General features: G+C 41.8%; 1 protein-coding gene across 1 annotated transcript in view; it reads left to right on the forward strand.

Moving 5' to 3' along the window:
* The first annotated feature begins 2,910 nt into the window (after positions 1-2,910).
* Positions 2,911-15,232, forward strand: part of AMPH (amphiphysin) — a 169,325-nt gene continuing 157,003 nt past the window's right edge. The window contains exon 1 of the mRNA XM_077811013.1: positions 2,911-2,979. Coding sequence (XP_077667139.1) covers positions 2,911-2,979 — 69 coding nt within the window. The remainder of the gene's footprint in view (positions 2,980-15,232) is intronic.

Below are 15,232 nucleotides of genomic sequence, written 5' to 3' on the forward strand. Positions count from 1 at the left end.
TTTGTTTTATGGTGATGGTAACCACCTGGCTTGTATTTTTGTAAAAATTTGAAAAATCAATGAAAAGTATTACAAATGTAGAACAGCACCCTCATGCAGACAAAGACACACGGATGCAGACCCTGGAGCACAGTAATGCTTGCCGTATGCCACTGTGTTGCTGTGCTCTGGTTGCAGGTCAGGCAAGCATGTGTTTAATTCAGTACTGATAGATTTAAGTAAGTCTTACCGGGGAGGGTTGGGGCCAGTGTTTAAGTGCTTTCCTGGACTGGGGCTTCTCTGACTTACAAGCCAAGTTTGCTTGATGTTTAGGGCAATGGTGGGCTGTTTTAAGGATTGTTTGGGTAACTGGTTCAGGGCAGGATAAATATTTTTTGTGGGTTTGGCAGAAGAGACTCAGGTTCTATTCTTAGCTCTGCCACATATTTGATTTTGACCTTGGGCAAGACACTCAGGCCCCAATTTTCAACAAGTGGCCTTTAGTTCTGAGAACTGTATTTTTTTTAATGTTGGTTACACTACATAGAGGAAAAAAATTCAAAGCTGGTTGACCCAAGTTAGTTATCTTAGGTGTCTAAGTATAGAGATGTTGCCTGATATTTAGATATGCAGAGCACAGGCAATGGGAGCATAACTCATGTTGCTGAATACACCCAATCGGAGTACTGAGCGCTCCGCACTTCTGAAAATGAGGCCACTAGATGCCATTGAGTGGCCAAATATAGATTTAGCTGCCTCACTATGGGAATCCAAGCTTGACAATGTTGAGCTATAAGACTGAGCACCCACAACTTCATTGGATATCAATGGCTAATACTCAGCACTTCTGAAAATTGGGTCCTATGGTGTCTTGCTCTGTGTGGCCAAAAAGTGGAGACACCCAAAATGAGTGACACCTTGAAAAAGAGAATCCTTTGGCTCATAGATAGATACTAAGGTCAGAAGGGACTATTATGATCATCTAGTCTGACCTCCTGCACAACGCAGGCCACAGAATCTCACCCACCCACTCCTGTGAAAAACCTCTCACCTATGTCTGAGCTATTGAAGTCTCAAATCGTGGTTTAAAGACTTCAAGGAGCAGAGAATCCTCCAGCAAGTGACCCGTGCCCCATACTACAGAGGAAGGCGAAAAACCTCCAGGGCCTCTTCCAATCTGTGCTGGAGGAAAATTCTTTCCCAACCCCAAATATGTTCAGCGAAACCCTGAGCACATGGGCAAGATTCACCAGCCAGGTACTATAGAAAATTCTTTCATGGGTAACTCAGATTCCACCCCCTCTAACATCCCATCACAAGGCCATTGGGCCTATTTACTATGAATATTTAAAGATCAATTAATTACCAAAATCATGTTATCCCATCATACCATCTCCTCCATAAACTTATCGAGTTTAATCTTAAAGCCAGATAGATCTTTTGCCCCCACTGCTTCCCTTGGAAGGCTATTCCAAAACTTCACTCCTCTGATGGTTAGAAACCTTTGTCTAATTTCAAGTCTAAACTTCCCAATGACCAGTTTATATCCATTTGTTCTTGTGTCCACATTGGTACTGAGCTTAAATAATTCCTCTCCCTTTCCGGTATTTATCCCTCTGATATATTTATATAGAGCAATCATATCTCCCCTCAACCTTCTTTTGGTTAGGCTAAACAAGCCAAGCTCCTTGAGTCTCCTTTCATAAAACAAGTTTTCCATTCCTCGGATCATCCTAGTAGCCCTTCTCTGTACCTGTTCCAGTTTGAATTCATCCTTCTTAAACATGGGAGACCAGAACAGCACACAGTATTCCAGATGAGGTCTCACCAGTGCCTTGTATAACGGTACTAAAACCTCCTTCTCTCTACTGGAAATACGTCTCCTGATGCATCCCAAGACCGCATTAGCTTTTTTCACGGCCATATCACTTTGGAGGCTCATAATCATCCTATGATCAACCAATACTCCAAGGTCCTTCTCCTCCTCTGTTACTTCCAACTGATGCTGTCCCCAGCTTATAACTAAAATTCTTGTTATTAATCCCTAAATGCATAACCTTACACTTCTCACTATTAAATTTCATCCTATTACTATTACTCCAGTTTACAAAGTCATCCAGATCCTCCTGTAGGATATCCTGGTCCTTCTCTAAATTGGCAATACCTCCCAGCTTTGTATCATCCGCAAACTTTATTAGCACACTCCCACTTTTTGTGCCAAGGTCAGTAATAAAACGATTAAATAAGATTGGTCCCAAAACTGATCCTTGAGGCACTCCATTAGTAACATCCCTCCAGCCTGACAGTTGATCTTTCTGTCTGAGTTTCTCGATCTGTAAAAGGGGGGTAATATTCAGCTGCCCCAGAAGGGTGTTGAGATGAGTTAAACAACCTCTGTAAAGTGTTTTGCTCTCATTCAGTGGAAGGTGATATTATTATACTATATGGTGTTGTCAGACGCTACAGCAGCGGGTGCTGCTTTATATACTTCTTCCCCCACCCCACCTCTTTTTCTTTTCCCGTTGTAGAAATCAATAGCGTCCCTTCAAGGAAGAATGCACATCATTTGGAGTAAATAGCCTCCCCCCCTAAATTAACCTCCAGATTCCTAATGCTGGCCTTGCCTGCTGTTTCTGTCTTTCAATATTTTGTACCATTTTCTTCTCCTTCAAGAGCATCAGGAAAGGAAGATGTGTTTTAAAGGCAGGAAAGTGCTTGGAGCTCAGAGCCGGCTCCCCCTGAGCACTGAGGGGGCCGTGGGGCCAGGCGCTCTCTCTCTCTCTCTGTATCTTTAAGATCCCCTCCTCCACCTTGTCCCGTCGGCCCCTCCCTCCCTCCCCCATCTCCTGCTGGCTCCCTCGCTCGCGCTGTGTCTCAGCCGCTGGGCTCTGCCTGACTCGCCGCCTCGCCAGGCTCCCTGGACCAGCAGCCATGGCCGACATGAAAACGGGCATCTTCGCCAAAAACGTCCAGAAACGGCTGAACAGGGCGCAGGAGAAGGTCAGCGCAGAGCTGGGGGGGTGGGAGGCGGGAAACCTGGGCAGGGGGCTTGTTCACCCTCGGGCGGGGGAGAGCAGGTGCAATGGGCGGGTTGCATCCTCCCGGGATGGATGCGAAGGGGAAGCGGCCGCAGCAGCAAGGGGCTGCGGTTGAGCATCCCGGGCTCGGGACTGGGAAATGCATCGCTCTGGAGGGCGGGCGCGGGGGGACGCAGGCTGGCAGGGCTGCAGAAGCAATGGCACCGGGGAAGACCGCACTGGCAGCCACACACAGCTGGGGCCGCTGCAGCAGCCCCCGCGCTCCGCCCTGACAGCTCAATCATGGCAGGGTTCCTTCCTCCACAGAGTGACCAGCCCCAGATTAGGGGCTTTGTCTTATATACCTAACTATACCATCCCTCCCTCCCCCCCCCCAAAAAAAAAAAAAAAGTGTCTTGATTTTTCACACTTGCTGTCTGGTCACCCTATTTGTCCAGCCCCCCTGCTGACCATGCAAAGGTCCACCCCTGACCCCCCTTTGTGCTGTCAGGGCTCACCTTTAGCTGTAGGCGGGTGTCTGTGGCGGGTAGGAGGCGGGGCTGCAGCTGGTTTCATATCTAGGGGGTCGGATGTATTTGTGGACTTCACTGTGGTGGGATTAAACAGCAGGGAGTGGAGCGGGGGAAATGATGTCTGTTTTGACCCTCTTAGGGCAAGAGAGGAAAGAACCCGTTTCTTTAATCGTAAGCAAGCAAGATCCCTAAACAATGGCTACAAATCTAATGGGGGCTGTCTTGTCTTGTAATGCCTGTATGGCCAGTTAGAAGCAATATTGTATGCCCTTCCTCAGAAGGTCAGGAGGGAAGTGTAAACTCTAATCGATGCGTGCACTACAGTGTTTCCAGTGAAACAAAGTCAGTAATTACAACACACATACTGTGAATGGCCTTTGTTTTAACATATACTTGTTCAATTGGCTTTCTTTGAATCCTGTACAACGACAGAAGGGACGTGTAAATGCATCTCGATTCATTATGGAATGTAAAATAATCCAGAGAACCATTATCATTTTAATTTTAAATGCCTGTATAACAAAATACTTTGGATAACTACCAAGTAACATGGGGTATTCTTGCCTTAAGGTCAGGAAAGCTACTGCTGTCAGATATTATATAATATAACTGGCCCATTTATTCTTCAGCTTGACTGAAATACTCTTATACCATTGTGCAGATCAATCAACCTTAGTTTTCTCAGAATAAATATTGTGCGACTAAAGTGGATTTATTTTGTTTTACTCCATTGTTCCCCTCCCTCACGCACTGAATATTCCAGGGTTTCATCTACTTGCAAAATTATTGGATAATAATCTTGCTTTGGCATTCAGAGAACACAACTGGGTCAGATCCTCAGTGCATGTTCTCTGCCGTGGCTCCCTCAACAGCAGTAGAGCTACATTGTTTGACACCCGGTGAGGGTCTGGTCCGTGTGTTTTGTAATTAAAGAGAAGCAAAATATCGGGAGAATTTTAGGCCAAATGGCAGCACAGTAGAATGCAGCACAGTAGAAGGAATGCATCCGTCGCCTTGATCTCTTCACAGAAATAAAGGTTTGGCTGTCTCTTGTCCCCACCTCCACACATGCATACTTTCAATACTCTAAGAGGATTGTATTTCCTTTAATATCCTCCCAAGCTCCTCTTGAACTAAAGTGATCCTCCTCACCAGGTTCATTTGGCAGCTGAACATTCCTATGAAAGAGGTGGTTCTAGCTACCTTCTAAATCACTCATGTCAGTAATCCACAGTGACCACAGCATAGACTGCTTTAAGGGCTCATGTCAGCATTTTCATTAGCAATTGCTTGGAGTTTGGAACTGTAATTGTGTTCCTCATTTTAAAAAAAACGTTAGTCATGACACTGAAAACTCATGAAGCTGATCACATTTCAGTTGTTAAAGGTTTTAGAGCCCAGTCTTTAATCAGAGAAAACTGTCACTGAAGTTAACAGGGAATTTGCAAAAGTCAGTATTGCAGGATATCCACATTAGGCCTTATTAATTGAACCCAGTGGGTATAAATGTGCGACACACATTTTTCCAGCTTTAAATCTCTTACAGCTATGGAAATATAAATACAAACCTTGAATTTGGGCACAAAAATACATAATTTGTGCAAAATGTATATATGGAGAAAATATATGTTGGCAGTGTGAAGGTTTTACCAGCATGAGTTTGTGATAGCCATATTCCATGTGAGTGGCAAAGTCATCCCAGTTGAATGCCAATAAAACCGGTAACCCACACTATCTGCATTTGCTACACATTTTACATAAGTGCTCTAGGGATTTTTTAAAAATTATTTTACTGATGCTATTTTTCATAGCTCACTGCCTTTGTACCATGTATTCAACGCTACAGAGTTTCAAGGGAGAAAAAATATATCACAGCTAGAATGTAGAAATAATACCATATATTTTTGGTTTACAAGGAAATTAAATTTTATCAATGGGTCTGGTAAGAACATAAAGTGCAAAAGTGCAGCCAGAGTAGATTATGATGTTGCCAGATAGAGATATGTCTTTTCTCTGTTCAAGGTTTGCATATGGTTTTATTGCTTAAAATACACAGATCTGTACTACACCCATTCCTTGTTGTCCCTCACAAAATCTCTCTTGCTATTCTGCCTTCAACGTCTACTTATTTTTTCCTCTACCTCCATATTTGTCTCATGCTTCTGCTGACTTTTTGTTCTGCCTCAGACCCTCCCTTTGGGCTACAGGGATCTCTTCTCAGCTATCTCCCAATCCCCAGACCTTTCTCTCATACTTAAACCACCAGGTAGCTCTGGGTCTCCATAATGGTTATATGAGGCAAAATTTCTTAACATTTTTTTGCTAATATTTTTAAAAGCATAATTGAGAATACTAAAAGCTCCATGTGCAGCTATTTAGGTTTTATTTAAGTTTTTAAAATAAAAGGGGTGGGAGTTGCAGAAATTAACAGATATTTATACATTTTTATACAGGTTTTTCACTGGTGTGATATCACACATTTTAAATGATTGGAAGTCTGATTTCTGACTTCATCGGTACAATGTGATTGTGTGATGTACATACTGTACAACATGCGTAGACTTCAGTGTGCTATCTGGTATAAAAGAGCAATATGTTAGAAATGAATGAGTTCAGTTTATTCAGTTTATCCCTGTGATTTGCTGACATTCTAGCAAAAGTATAAGTATTTTCTGCTCTGTTTTGTTTTTGTTTTACTCCTATAATACCTGTACCAAAGACATTGGTGTTACAAGATATTTAATGCCATAGGTCAAATCCCAGACCTAATAGCCAGATTATGGAAAAATATCTTTTTAATGATAAATGACATAACTTTCAACTCCCTGTGTGTACACACACACACACACACACATAAGGGCTGTTGATTAATTGCAGTTAACTCATGCAATTAACTCAAAAAATTAATTGTGATTAATCGCAGTTTTAATTGCACTCTTAAACAGTAGAATACCAACTTAAATTTATTAAATATTTTGGATGTTTTTCTACATTTTCATATATATTGATTTCAGTTACAACACAGAATACAAAGTGTATATTATTTTTTATAAATATTTACACTGTAAAAATGATAAAAGAAAGTTTTCAGAGTAGCAGCAGTGTTAGTCTGTATTTGCAAAAAGAAAAGGAGTACTTGTAGCACCTTAGAGACTAACAAATTTATTTGAGCATAAGCTTTCGTGAGCTACAGCTCACTTCATTGGATTTTTCAATTCATCTTATACAAGTACTGTAGTGCAATCTTTGTTGTGAAAGTGTAATTTACAAATGTAATTTTTTTTGTTACATAACTTCACTCAAAAACAAAACAATGTAAAACTTTAGAGCCTACAAGTCCACTCAGTCCTACTTCTTGTTCAGCCAATTGCTAAGACAAACAGGTTTGTTTACATTTAGCGGAGATAATGCTGCCCTCTTATTTACATCACCAGAAAGTGAGAACAGGCATTTGCATGGCACTTTTTTAGCTGGCATTGCAAGGTATTTACATGCCAGATATGCTAAACATTCGTATGCCCCTTCATGCTTTGGCCACTGTTCCAGAGGACATGCTTCCATGCTGATGACACTCATTAAAAAAATAATGCTTTAATTAAATTTGTGACTGAACTCCGTGGGGGAGATTGTTTGTCCCCGCTCTGTTTTACCTACATTCTGTCATATATTTCATATTATAGCAGTCTTGGAAGATGATCCAACACATGTTGTTCATTTTAAGAACACTTTCACTGCAGATTTGACAAAACGCAAAGAAGGTACCAATGTGAGATTTCTGAAGATAGCTACAGCACTCGACCCAAGGTTTAAAAATCTGAAGTGCCTTCCAAAATCTGAGAGGGATGATGTGTGGAGCATGCTTTCAGAAATCTTAAAAGAGCAACACTCTGATGCAGAAACTACAGAACCCAAACCACCAAAAAAGAAAATCAAGACTTCCTCTGGTGGCGTCTGACTCAGATGATGAAAATAAACATGCATCGATCTGCATTGCTTTGGATAGTTATAGAGCAGAACCCGTCATCAGCATGGACGCATGTCCTTTGGTTTAGTGGTTGTAGCATGAAGGGTCATGTGAATCTTTAGCTCATCTGGCACGTAAATATCTTGCGATGCCAGCTACAACAGGGCCAGGAGAATGCCTGTTCTCACTTTAAGGGGATGTTGTAAACAAGAAGCAGACAGCATTATTTCCTGCAAATGTAAACAAACTTGTTTGTCTGAGCAATTGGCTGAACCAGAAGTAGGACTGACTGGACTTGAATATATTCTCTGTGTATATATAAAGTCTGCTGCAGTTTCCACAGTATGCATCTGATGAAGTGAGCTGTAGCTCACGAAAGCTCATGCTCAAATAAATTGGTTAGTCTCTAAGGTGCCACAAGTACTCCATTTCTTTTTGTGTTGTAATTGAAATCAATATATTTTAAAATGTAGAAAACATCCAAAAATATTTAAATGAATGGTATTCTATTATTGTTTAACAGTGTGATTAATCACAATTAATTTTTTTAATCGCTTGACAGCCCTAATATATATAATATTAAAATGTATGTGTGCGTGCATGTGTATTTATTCACTAAATTAAAATTGATATGTAAATATTTTCTTGTTACATTAGTATATTGTCTTTCTTCATATTAGGTAATCAATCAATCTTTTATTTATCGATATATCGCTATTTAAATGTTAAACAGTAGCTCCAATGTAAATGTACACACTATATGATTCAGCAGTCTCAATCGTTTTTAAAAAAAGTGTATGTGATATAGTAAACTTTTGGCCATTGAACAGTAAACTCAATAATATCAACAGCAATACTGTAAGTTTTATATCATGCCTTGTTTCTTAAAGGATTCCAAAAAGCTTTGCAAACTAATCACTACACCCATATCTGGAGTGTAATATGACAGCTGTTTGACACTGTGCTGTAACATTACAAAACGATTCAAGACAGAAGAAGAGAAAGAAACTGTGTCCGTTTAAAACTGTAGGGGAAATGTAGGTAGAGGTAGAACATAATTACCCAAACTCAGATTTGGCCAGGCTAATACCCAAAAGTGTGATTTGGATTTTTAATGATAACAAGTGGTTGGGTACTATTATTATGTACTTTTTAATTCTTTGTCTGCCTCTTTGCCCTCATCTTGCTCTTTCTTCTCCACAAAATTTCAACTGATCCTCTCCTCCTAAGTATTCCCCCCGCCATGCATTTCAATGATACTCCTCTGTTTCTGTCTAACTCCCACCAATTTGTCCAACCCAGATCCTATCTTTTTCCCTCTCCACTAAATATGGCCCCTCCACCATCAGATTCCATCTCTCCTGTCCTCACATATTGTCCAACCCCAACAACTAACATTCTTCTCCTGAAAGTGGGATCTGGTCACTTCTCTGCTCTCCACTGCCTGCCTTACTGAACTGGATTGACAGATACTGTGTGGGTGAAGGAACGATTAGTGGGAGCAGGAACAATGAATAAGTCTCTTTTCTCAAAAAGAACAGGAGTACGTGTGGCACCTTAGAGACTAACAAATTTAGTCTTCTTACTATATGTTCCATTCTATGCATCCGATGAAGTGGGCTGTAGCCCATGAAAGCTTACGCTCATGTAAATGTGTTAGTCTCTAAGGTGCCACAAGTCCTCCTTTTCTTTTTGCGGATACAGAGTAACATGGCTGCTACTCTGAAACCTCTCTTTTCTCAGTAGCCTGAGTTGCCCCCAGCAGCCAGAACATGAACTGCAAATGGAACCTTGCTGACCACCTGCTTCTCTGTGACATTTCAGTTGGGATGGGTGACAGAGAGACAGCTGGGGCAAAGATGTGATTGGGTGGGTGTGCATGCAGGGGGCAAAGAAAATGCTTGTGCTCTGGCTCCCTGAGTGCAAATGAGGTGGGCTTGCACAGCAAGAGAGTGCCACTGCGTGGGAGCATGGTGAGCCCCCCTTACCCCAGAGGAACTGGCTAGTGATTAGAAGCTAGTGCTGGAGGGGCAGATGAGCTGCATTTGGAAAAAAGGAAGTGTAAAAGATGCTTCTGAGCACTCTTTCCTCTGTGGCTATGGGGGCATTCTGTCTGCTTCAGCACCCTGTAGGCAGCATGCCTCCAGCTACTGCTGCAGTGCAGCTGCGCCATCTCCTCTACCACTGGTCTGACTGTAAAAGCCACAACAGAGCCCTTCATGTGTTCTGAGAATATTGATGTTTGTATCTGCTAGGGCCTGAGAGTTTCTGTATGTTTCTTTACATCTTTTTTTCAGGCCATTTGGCATAATCCCACCCCAGCCCTCCACGTCTCACTTTGATTAATAAGCATTAGAAGCAAGAGGGAAATGTACTTCCAATCCATCACTGTGCAGAAAACATTAAGGTCCCGTTCTCCTCTGCAGTGGTGGCCACAGGGAGTTAACCGTGGTTCCCTGTTGCTCAGCCCCACAAAGCAGTTAGAGTAGGCCCCCCTGCTGCTCTAACTTCTGCTGCTGGCATAAGTGAGGAGCGCTTATGATATTGGGGGATCAGACACAGTAGGGCTCATTTCCACCCTATCCTGTTCCACCCTTGCATTACCCCTGGCCTGTATCTCCCACACATTTTCTCCCACTTACACCAGGGATTGGAGGGGCAGCTGGTGTAGGAAGTGTAACACTGCCTCTGTCAGCTTTACACTGCCAGAGAGTTCCCCCAGTGTAGGGAAATTCTCTATGGGGAATATCCAGCAGGGTTAAGTAATTCAACTTGTGCTGAAACAAAGTAAACTTTAGTAACCTGGAGAATCCAGTCCTCAGCATCTCAAAGGCAGGGTCTCTTTCCCCTAATCATGCTGAGTGTTGTACCATAGTGAGTGTTGTGTTGTACCATAGTGAGCCTTATCTGGTTTTGAATGCAACATAATTTGCTCCTGTCTCAGAGAACAGCTAGATGGTGAATAGTGTCCAGAATCAGAAACCACTGATCCACTAGGAAAGCAATAATGCTATATTGTCTTATGTCACACTAGCCTGTCTTGGCCAATGGGATTGTATATAGAAAACATAGGCATACTCTAAAGATGCATGTAATACATTTCTAAAGTACCTATGGCACTGTGAGAGAGCTCACACACCAAAATGTTCTATTGTTTCTGCTTGCCACACTGTCCTGAGATTCTGACTCTTCATTAATTAATTTTATTACTTGTATTATGGCAGCATCTAAACACCCCATCCAAGATCAGGGCCCATTGTGCTAAGCACTTTGTGAGATCTCTGGGCATAATTCTTATTATGTGTTTGCAATCAAAATAGACAAGGCAGGCAAAAGAGGGCAGGTGAAGCAGGGGCACAGAGAGGTAAAGGGACTTGCCCTAGGTCATACAGCAGGTCAGTGTCAGGGCTAAATTAGAACTAGGTCTCCATACTCTCAGTCCAGTGTCCTGTCCATTGCCCTCACCACTACCTTTTTTTGTTTTTTCCCACTCTCTTCCACTACCTCTTCTCTGGTTGTTTCTATTTTGTGACTTACTCACCTGATGTGACCTTCTGTCTTGTTCTCCCCAACTCTTCGGCATCCTCATTGCTATCCATTCCCTTTAATCTTCAGTTCTGAGTCATATTCACACACACAGCCCTGCCCCCGTGGAGCTATAGTCAAACTTCCTTTCCTGTAGCTTCCGCAGCTTTTAAGCTGTGCTTTAGAGCATCACACGGTCCAGTGACTCAATCGTGCAATCAGGAATTAACACTTTATATGTATAGGGAGAGGGAGGCCTGTGCAAAAGTGATACTGTCAATAAAACCAGCTGTATTTATTATTGTTTATTACTATAGTTCAAAAAGCAGCTGGTATTTTTCAGGAGCAGTTCACATATTTCCAATTCTCTCTTTCTCTTTGTTTAATGAAACTGTCAACTTTGCTACTACCGGGTCTAGACTTGTAAAATTCTGTCTCAGTAAATAAATATTTTTAACAAATTAGGATTTTGAGGGAATAAAAATTGAGTTCTCTGAAGATGAGTGAACGCTGTTTTCTTTTTGTCCAATGCATTGTCATCAATAATAAGTATTCTGCACGCCATTCAAGGCAGGTATTCTGCCTTCACCTTATCTGTACAACTCCACAGAAAACAAAGGAATGACCCAGGTGTAACTGAAGGCTGAAATTGGTCCACAGTGGCATTAAACTGCAATTAATTCTGTTGATGATTCACAGTCCTGCATATAGTACAGTCCATTTCACTGTCCCATATATATGCTAGCTCTGCAGAGCTAACATGAGTAAAAAATACCTCAAAAGTACTTAAAACTGATTTTGTCTATGACGTAAGCAGATATGACTCTGAATACACATGGGAAGCAGAACTGATGAGTAAGTTTCCATTGTACATGGTACTTTTCAGAGAATAATCATGTTTAAGTCTTGGGAAAATGGATCAGTTATCTCATCTGTAAAATGGGTATGATAGGTCTTGATTCAGTAAGGTACTTAAGCATATGGTTCGCAGTCAAGCTTGAAGGGCATATTGAGTGGGGTACTGCAGGGATCAGTTCTGGGTCCAGTTCTGTTCAATATCTTCATAAATGATTTAGATAATGGCATAGAGAGTACACTTCTATAAAGTTTGTGGACACTACCAACCTGGGAGAGACTTCAAGTGCTTTGGAGGATAGGATTAGAATTCAGAATGATCTGGAGAAACTGGAAAAAATGGTCTGAAGTAAATATGATGAAATTCAATAAGGACAGATGCAAAGTACTCCACTTAGGAAGGAACAATCAGTTCCACACATACCAAAGGAAAGGACTCCCTAGGAAGGAGTACTGCAGAAAGGGACCTGTGGGTTATAGTGGATCACAAGTTAAATATGAGTCAACAGTGTAACACTGTTGCAAAAACACCAACAACAATCCCCCCACTCCCCTCCCCCCCCCCAAAAAAGAAAAAAGAACATCATTCTGGGATGTAACAGCAGGAGTGTTGTAAGCAAGACATGAGAAGTAATTCTTCCACACTACTCTGTGCTGATTAGGGTTCAACTGGAGTATTGTGTCTAGTTCTGGGCTCCACATTTCAGGAAAGATGTGGACAAAGCGGAGAAAGTCCAGAGAAAAGCATCAAAAATGATTAAAGGTCTAGAAAACATGACTTATGAGGAAGGATGGAAAAACCTGTGTTTGTTTAGTCTGAGAAGACTGAGTGGGGACATAACAGTTTTCAAGTGCATAAACGGTTGCTAGAAGGTGTAGGGTGAAAAATTGTTCTCCTTACTTCTGAGGATAGGACAAGAAGCAATGGGCTTAAATTGGAGCAAGGGAGGTTTAGGTTGGACATTAGGAAAAGCTTCCTAACTGTCAGGGTAGTTAAGCATTGGAGCAAATTGCCTAGGGCGGTTATGGAATCTTGTCTTTGGAGGTTAAGAACAGGTTAGACAAACACCTGTCAGGGATGCTATAGTTATTACTTAGTCCTGTCTTGAGTGTAGGGGACTGGACTAGATGACCTATTGAGGTCCTTTCTAGTCCTATACTTCTGTGATTCTGTGATTCTACATACCTAAGGGCTTGTCTACACACACCTGTGTAATTAAAAATGGGATGGTTTGGTTAAACTTGTGTAACTTTGTGAGAGGACAGTGTTTTGTAGTTTTAAACCTGGTTTATGGTTGTTTAATTTGCTCCTGTAAACCAGGTTTAAAAATGTACAATTGCATCTTTGTTTAAGCTGATGCAGCATGTGTGTGTAGACTGGGCCTAACTGTAAGCACTTGGGTAGTTCCACTGAAGTCAAGTCTATTGTTAACATGGCATTGTTTTGTTGAAGTAGAAGTGGTGGATAATTACAAACACTAACTTTGGCTTATTTTTAAAAACACAAAGGAAAGTAGATGGTCCTGATTAGCGAGGTAAGAATTGAATTGCTTACACCATGTACACCATGTTTAGATATACATCATACTGATACTTACAACAGAGAGGAAACTGAGGAGCGAGGATCAAAGTCAGTGCAAAGAATTGGAAAACCTCAATGGGTTGTTCAATCATCAGATCTGAAGAGAAGTAAAGCAAGTTACTTCAGAGATGGTTTTAAGGGACTATTGTTTCCAAAGTTGTGGCTCATCTAAAAGAAGAAACAGGGAAGGCTGGGTAATGATGCTAAAAGTTGCTTTTAGCATAACTCAGAGACTCTGAGAGAGCAGCAGAGCCAGTGGGATTTAAAACCAAGGCTGCTTAACTGAAGGAACTGGAACTCCAGATACGGCATGGCTGATTATACAGAGATGGCTACTGCAACCACAGTGAGTTCATGGGTGCTAGATTCTTTTGTCAGAAAAGGATGATGCTAGAGGAACAGATTCATTATCTGAGGAAAAGGCAGACAGAAAATCATCAAGATAGAATGGAAAGTGTTGGGTCTTATGTCCAGATATTAAGTTATCTGGAAGGAAGTCAGAAACATCAGCTGTAGTTCTAAGATGAAATATAATGTCAGTAGTTGGATTTCAAGAAAAGTTGGTGTGTAAATACCTGAAAGTGTAATCATGCAAAGTTGTATACAGTGGAGTTCTAGCCAAGTTGGTCCCAAGATATTACAGACACAAGGTGAGTGAGGTAATGTCTTTTACTGGACCAGCTGCTGTTGGTGAGACAGACAAGGTTTTGAACCACACAGAGCCTCACCCATCTTATCTCTAATTATGCAAAGGGAATTCCCATGATTAAAACAAAAATACTATAGTTTTCCTCACTATATCCTAAAACTCATTTTGGATTAGTGAGCAGAAACCAAACAAATTATTTATCACATTGTGGTCTACAGGCTGCCAAAATACAATTTCTGATAGCTCATCTCTAAACTTTCCCCCAAATTATTCTCAGTGAAAATGAGTTGGCAGAGGTTAGAATCATAGAAATGTAAGGCTAGAAGGAACCTTGAGAGGTCAGCTAATTCAGCCCCCTATTCTGAGACAGGGCAAGATCATTCCTGACAGGTCGTTGTCTAACCTGTTCTTAAAAACCTCCATTGAAGAAGGGTTTCAGCAACCTCCCTTTGCCCTGGTCTACACTACAAGTTTAGGTTGAATTTAGCAGCGTTAGATCGATTTCACCCCGCACGCATCCACACGATGAAGCCATTTTTGTCGACTTAAAGGGCTCTTAAAATCTTTTTCTGTACTCCTCCCCAACGAGGGGATTAGTGCTGAAATTGACATCGCCGGGTTGAATTTGGGGGAGTGTGGACGCAATTCGACGGTATTGGCCTCTGGGAGCTATTCCAGAGTGCTCCATTGTGACCGATCTGGACAGCACTTTCAACTAAGATGCACTAGCCAGGTACACAGGAAAAGCCCAGCGAACTTTTAAATTTTGTTTCCTGTTTGGCCAGAGTGGCGAGCTCATCAGCACAGGTGACTATGCAGTCCCAGAATCGCAAAAGAGCTCCAGCATGGACTGAATGGGAGGTACTGAAGCTGATCGCTATATGGGGAGATGAATCCGTGCTATCAGAACTCCGTTCCAAAAGATGAAATGCCAAAATATTTGCCAAAATCTCCAAGGGCATGATGGACAGAGGCTACAACAGGGATCTGCAGCAGTGTTGCGTGAAAATTAAGGAGCTCAGGCAAGCCTACCAAAGAGGCAAATGGCTGCTCTGGGTCAGAGCCCCAGACATGCCGCTTCTATGATGAGTTGCATGCAATTCTAGGGAGCGCCCCTACTACTACCCC

This window comes from Eretmochelys imbricata, chromosome 2 (genome assembly GCF_965152235.1).
Source record: "Eretmochelys imbricata isolate rEreImb1 chromosome 2, rEreImb1.hap1, whole genome shotgun sequence".
Taxonomy (NCBI): Eukaryota; Metazoa; Chordata; order Testudines; family Cheloniidae; genus Eretmochelys; species Eretmochelys imbricata.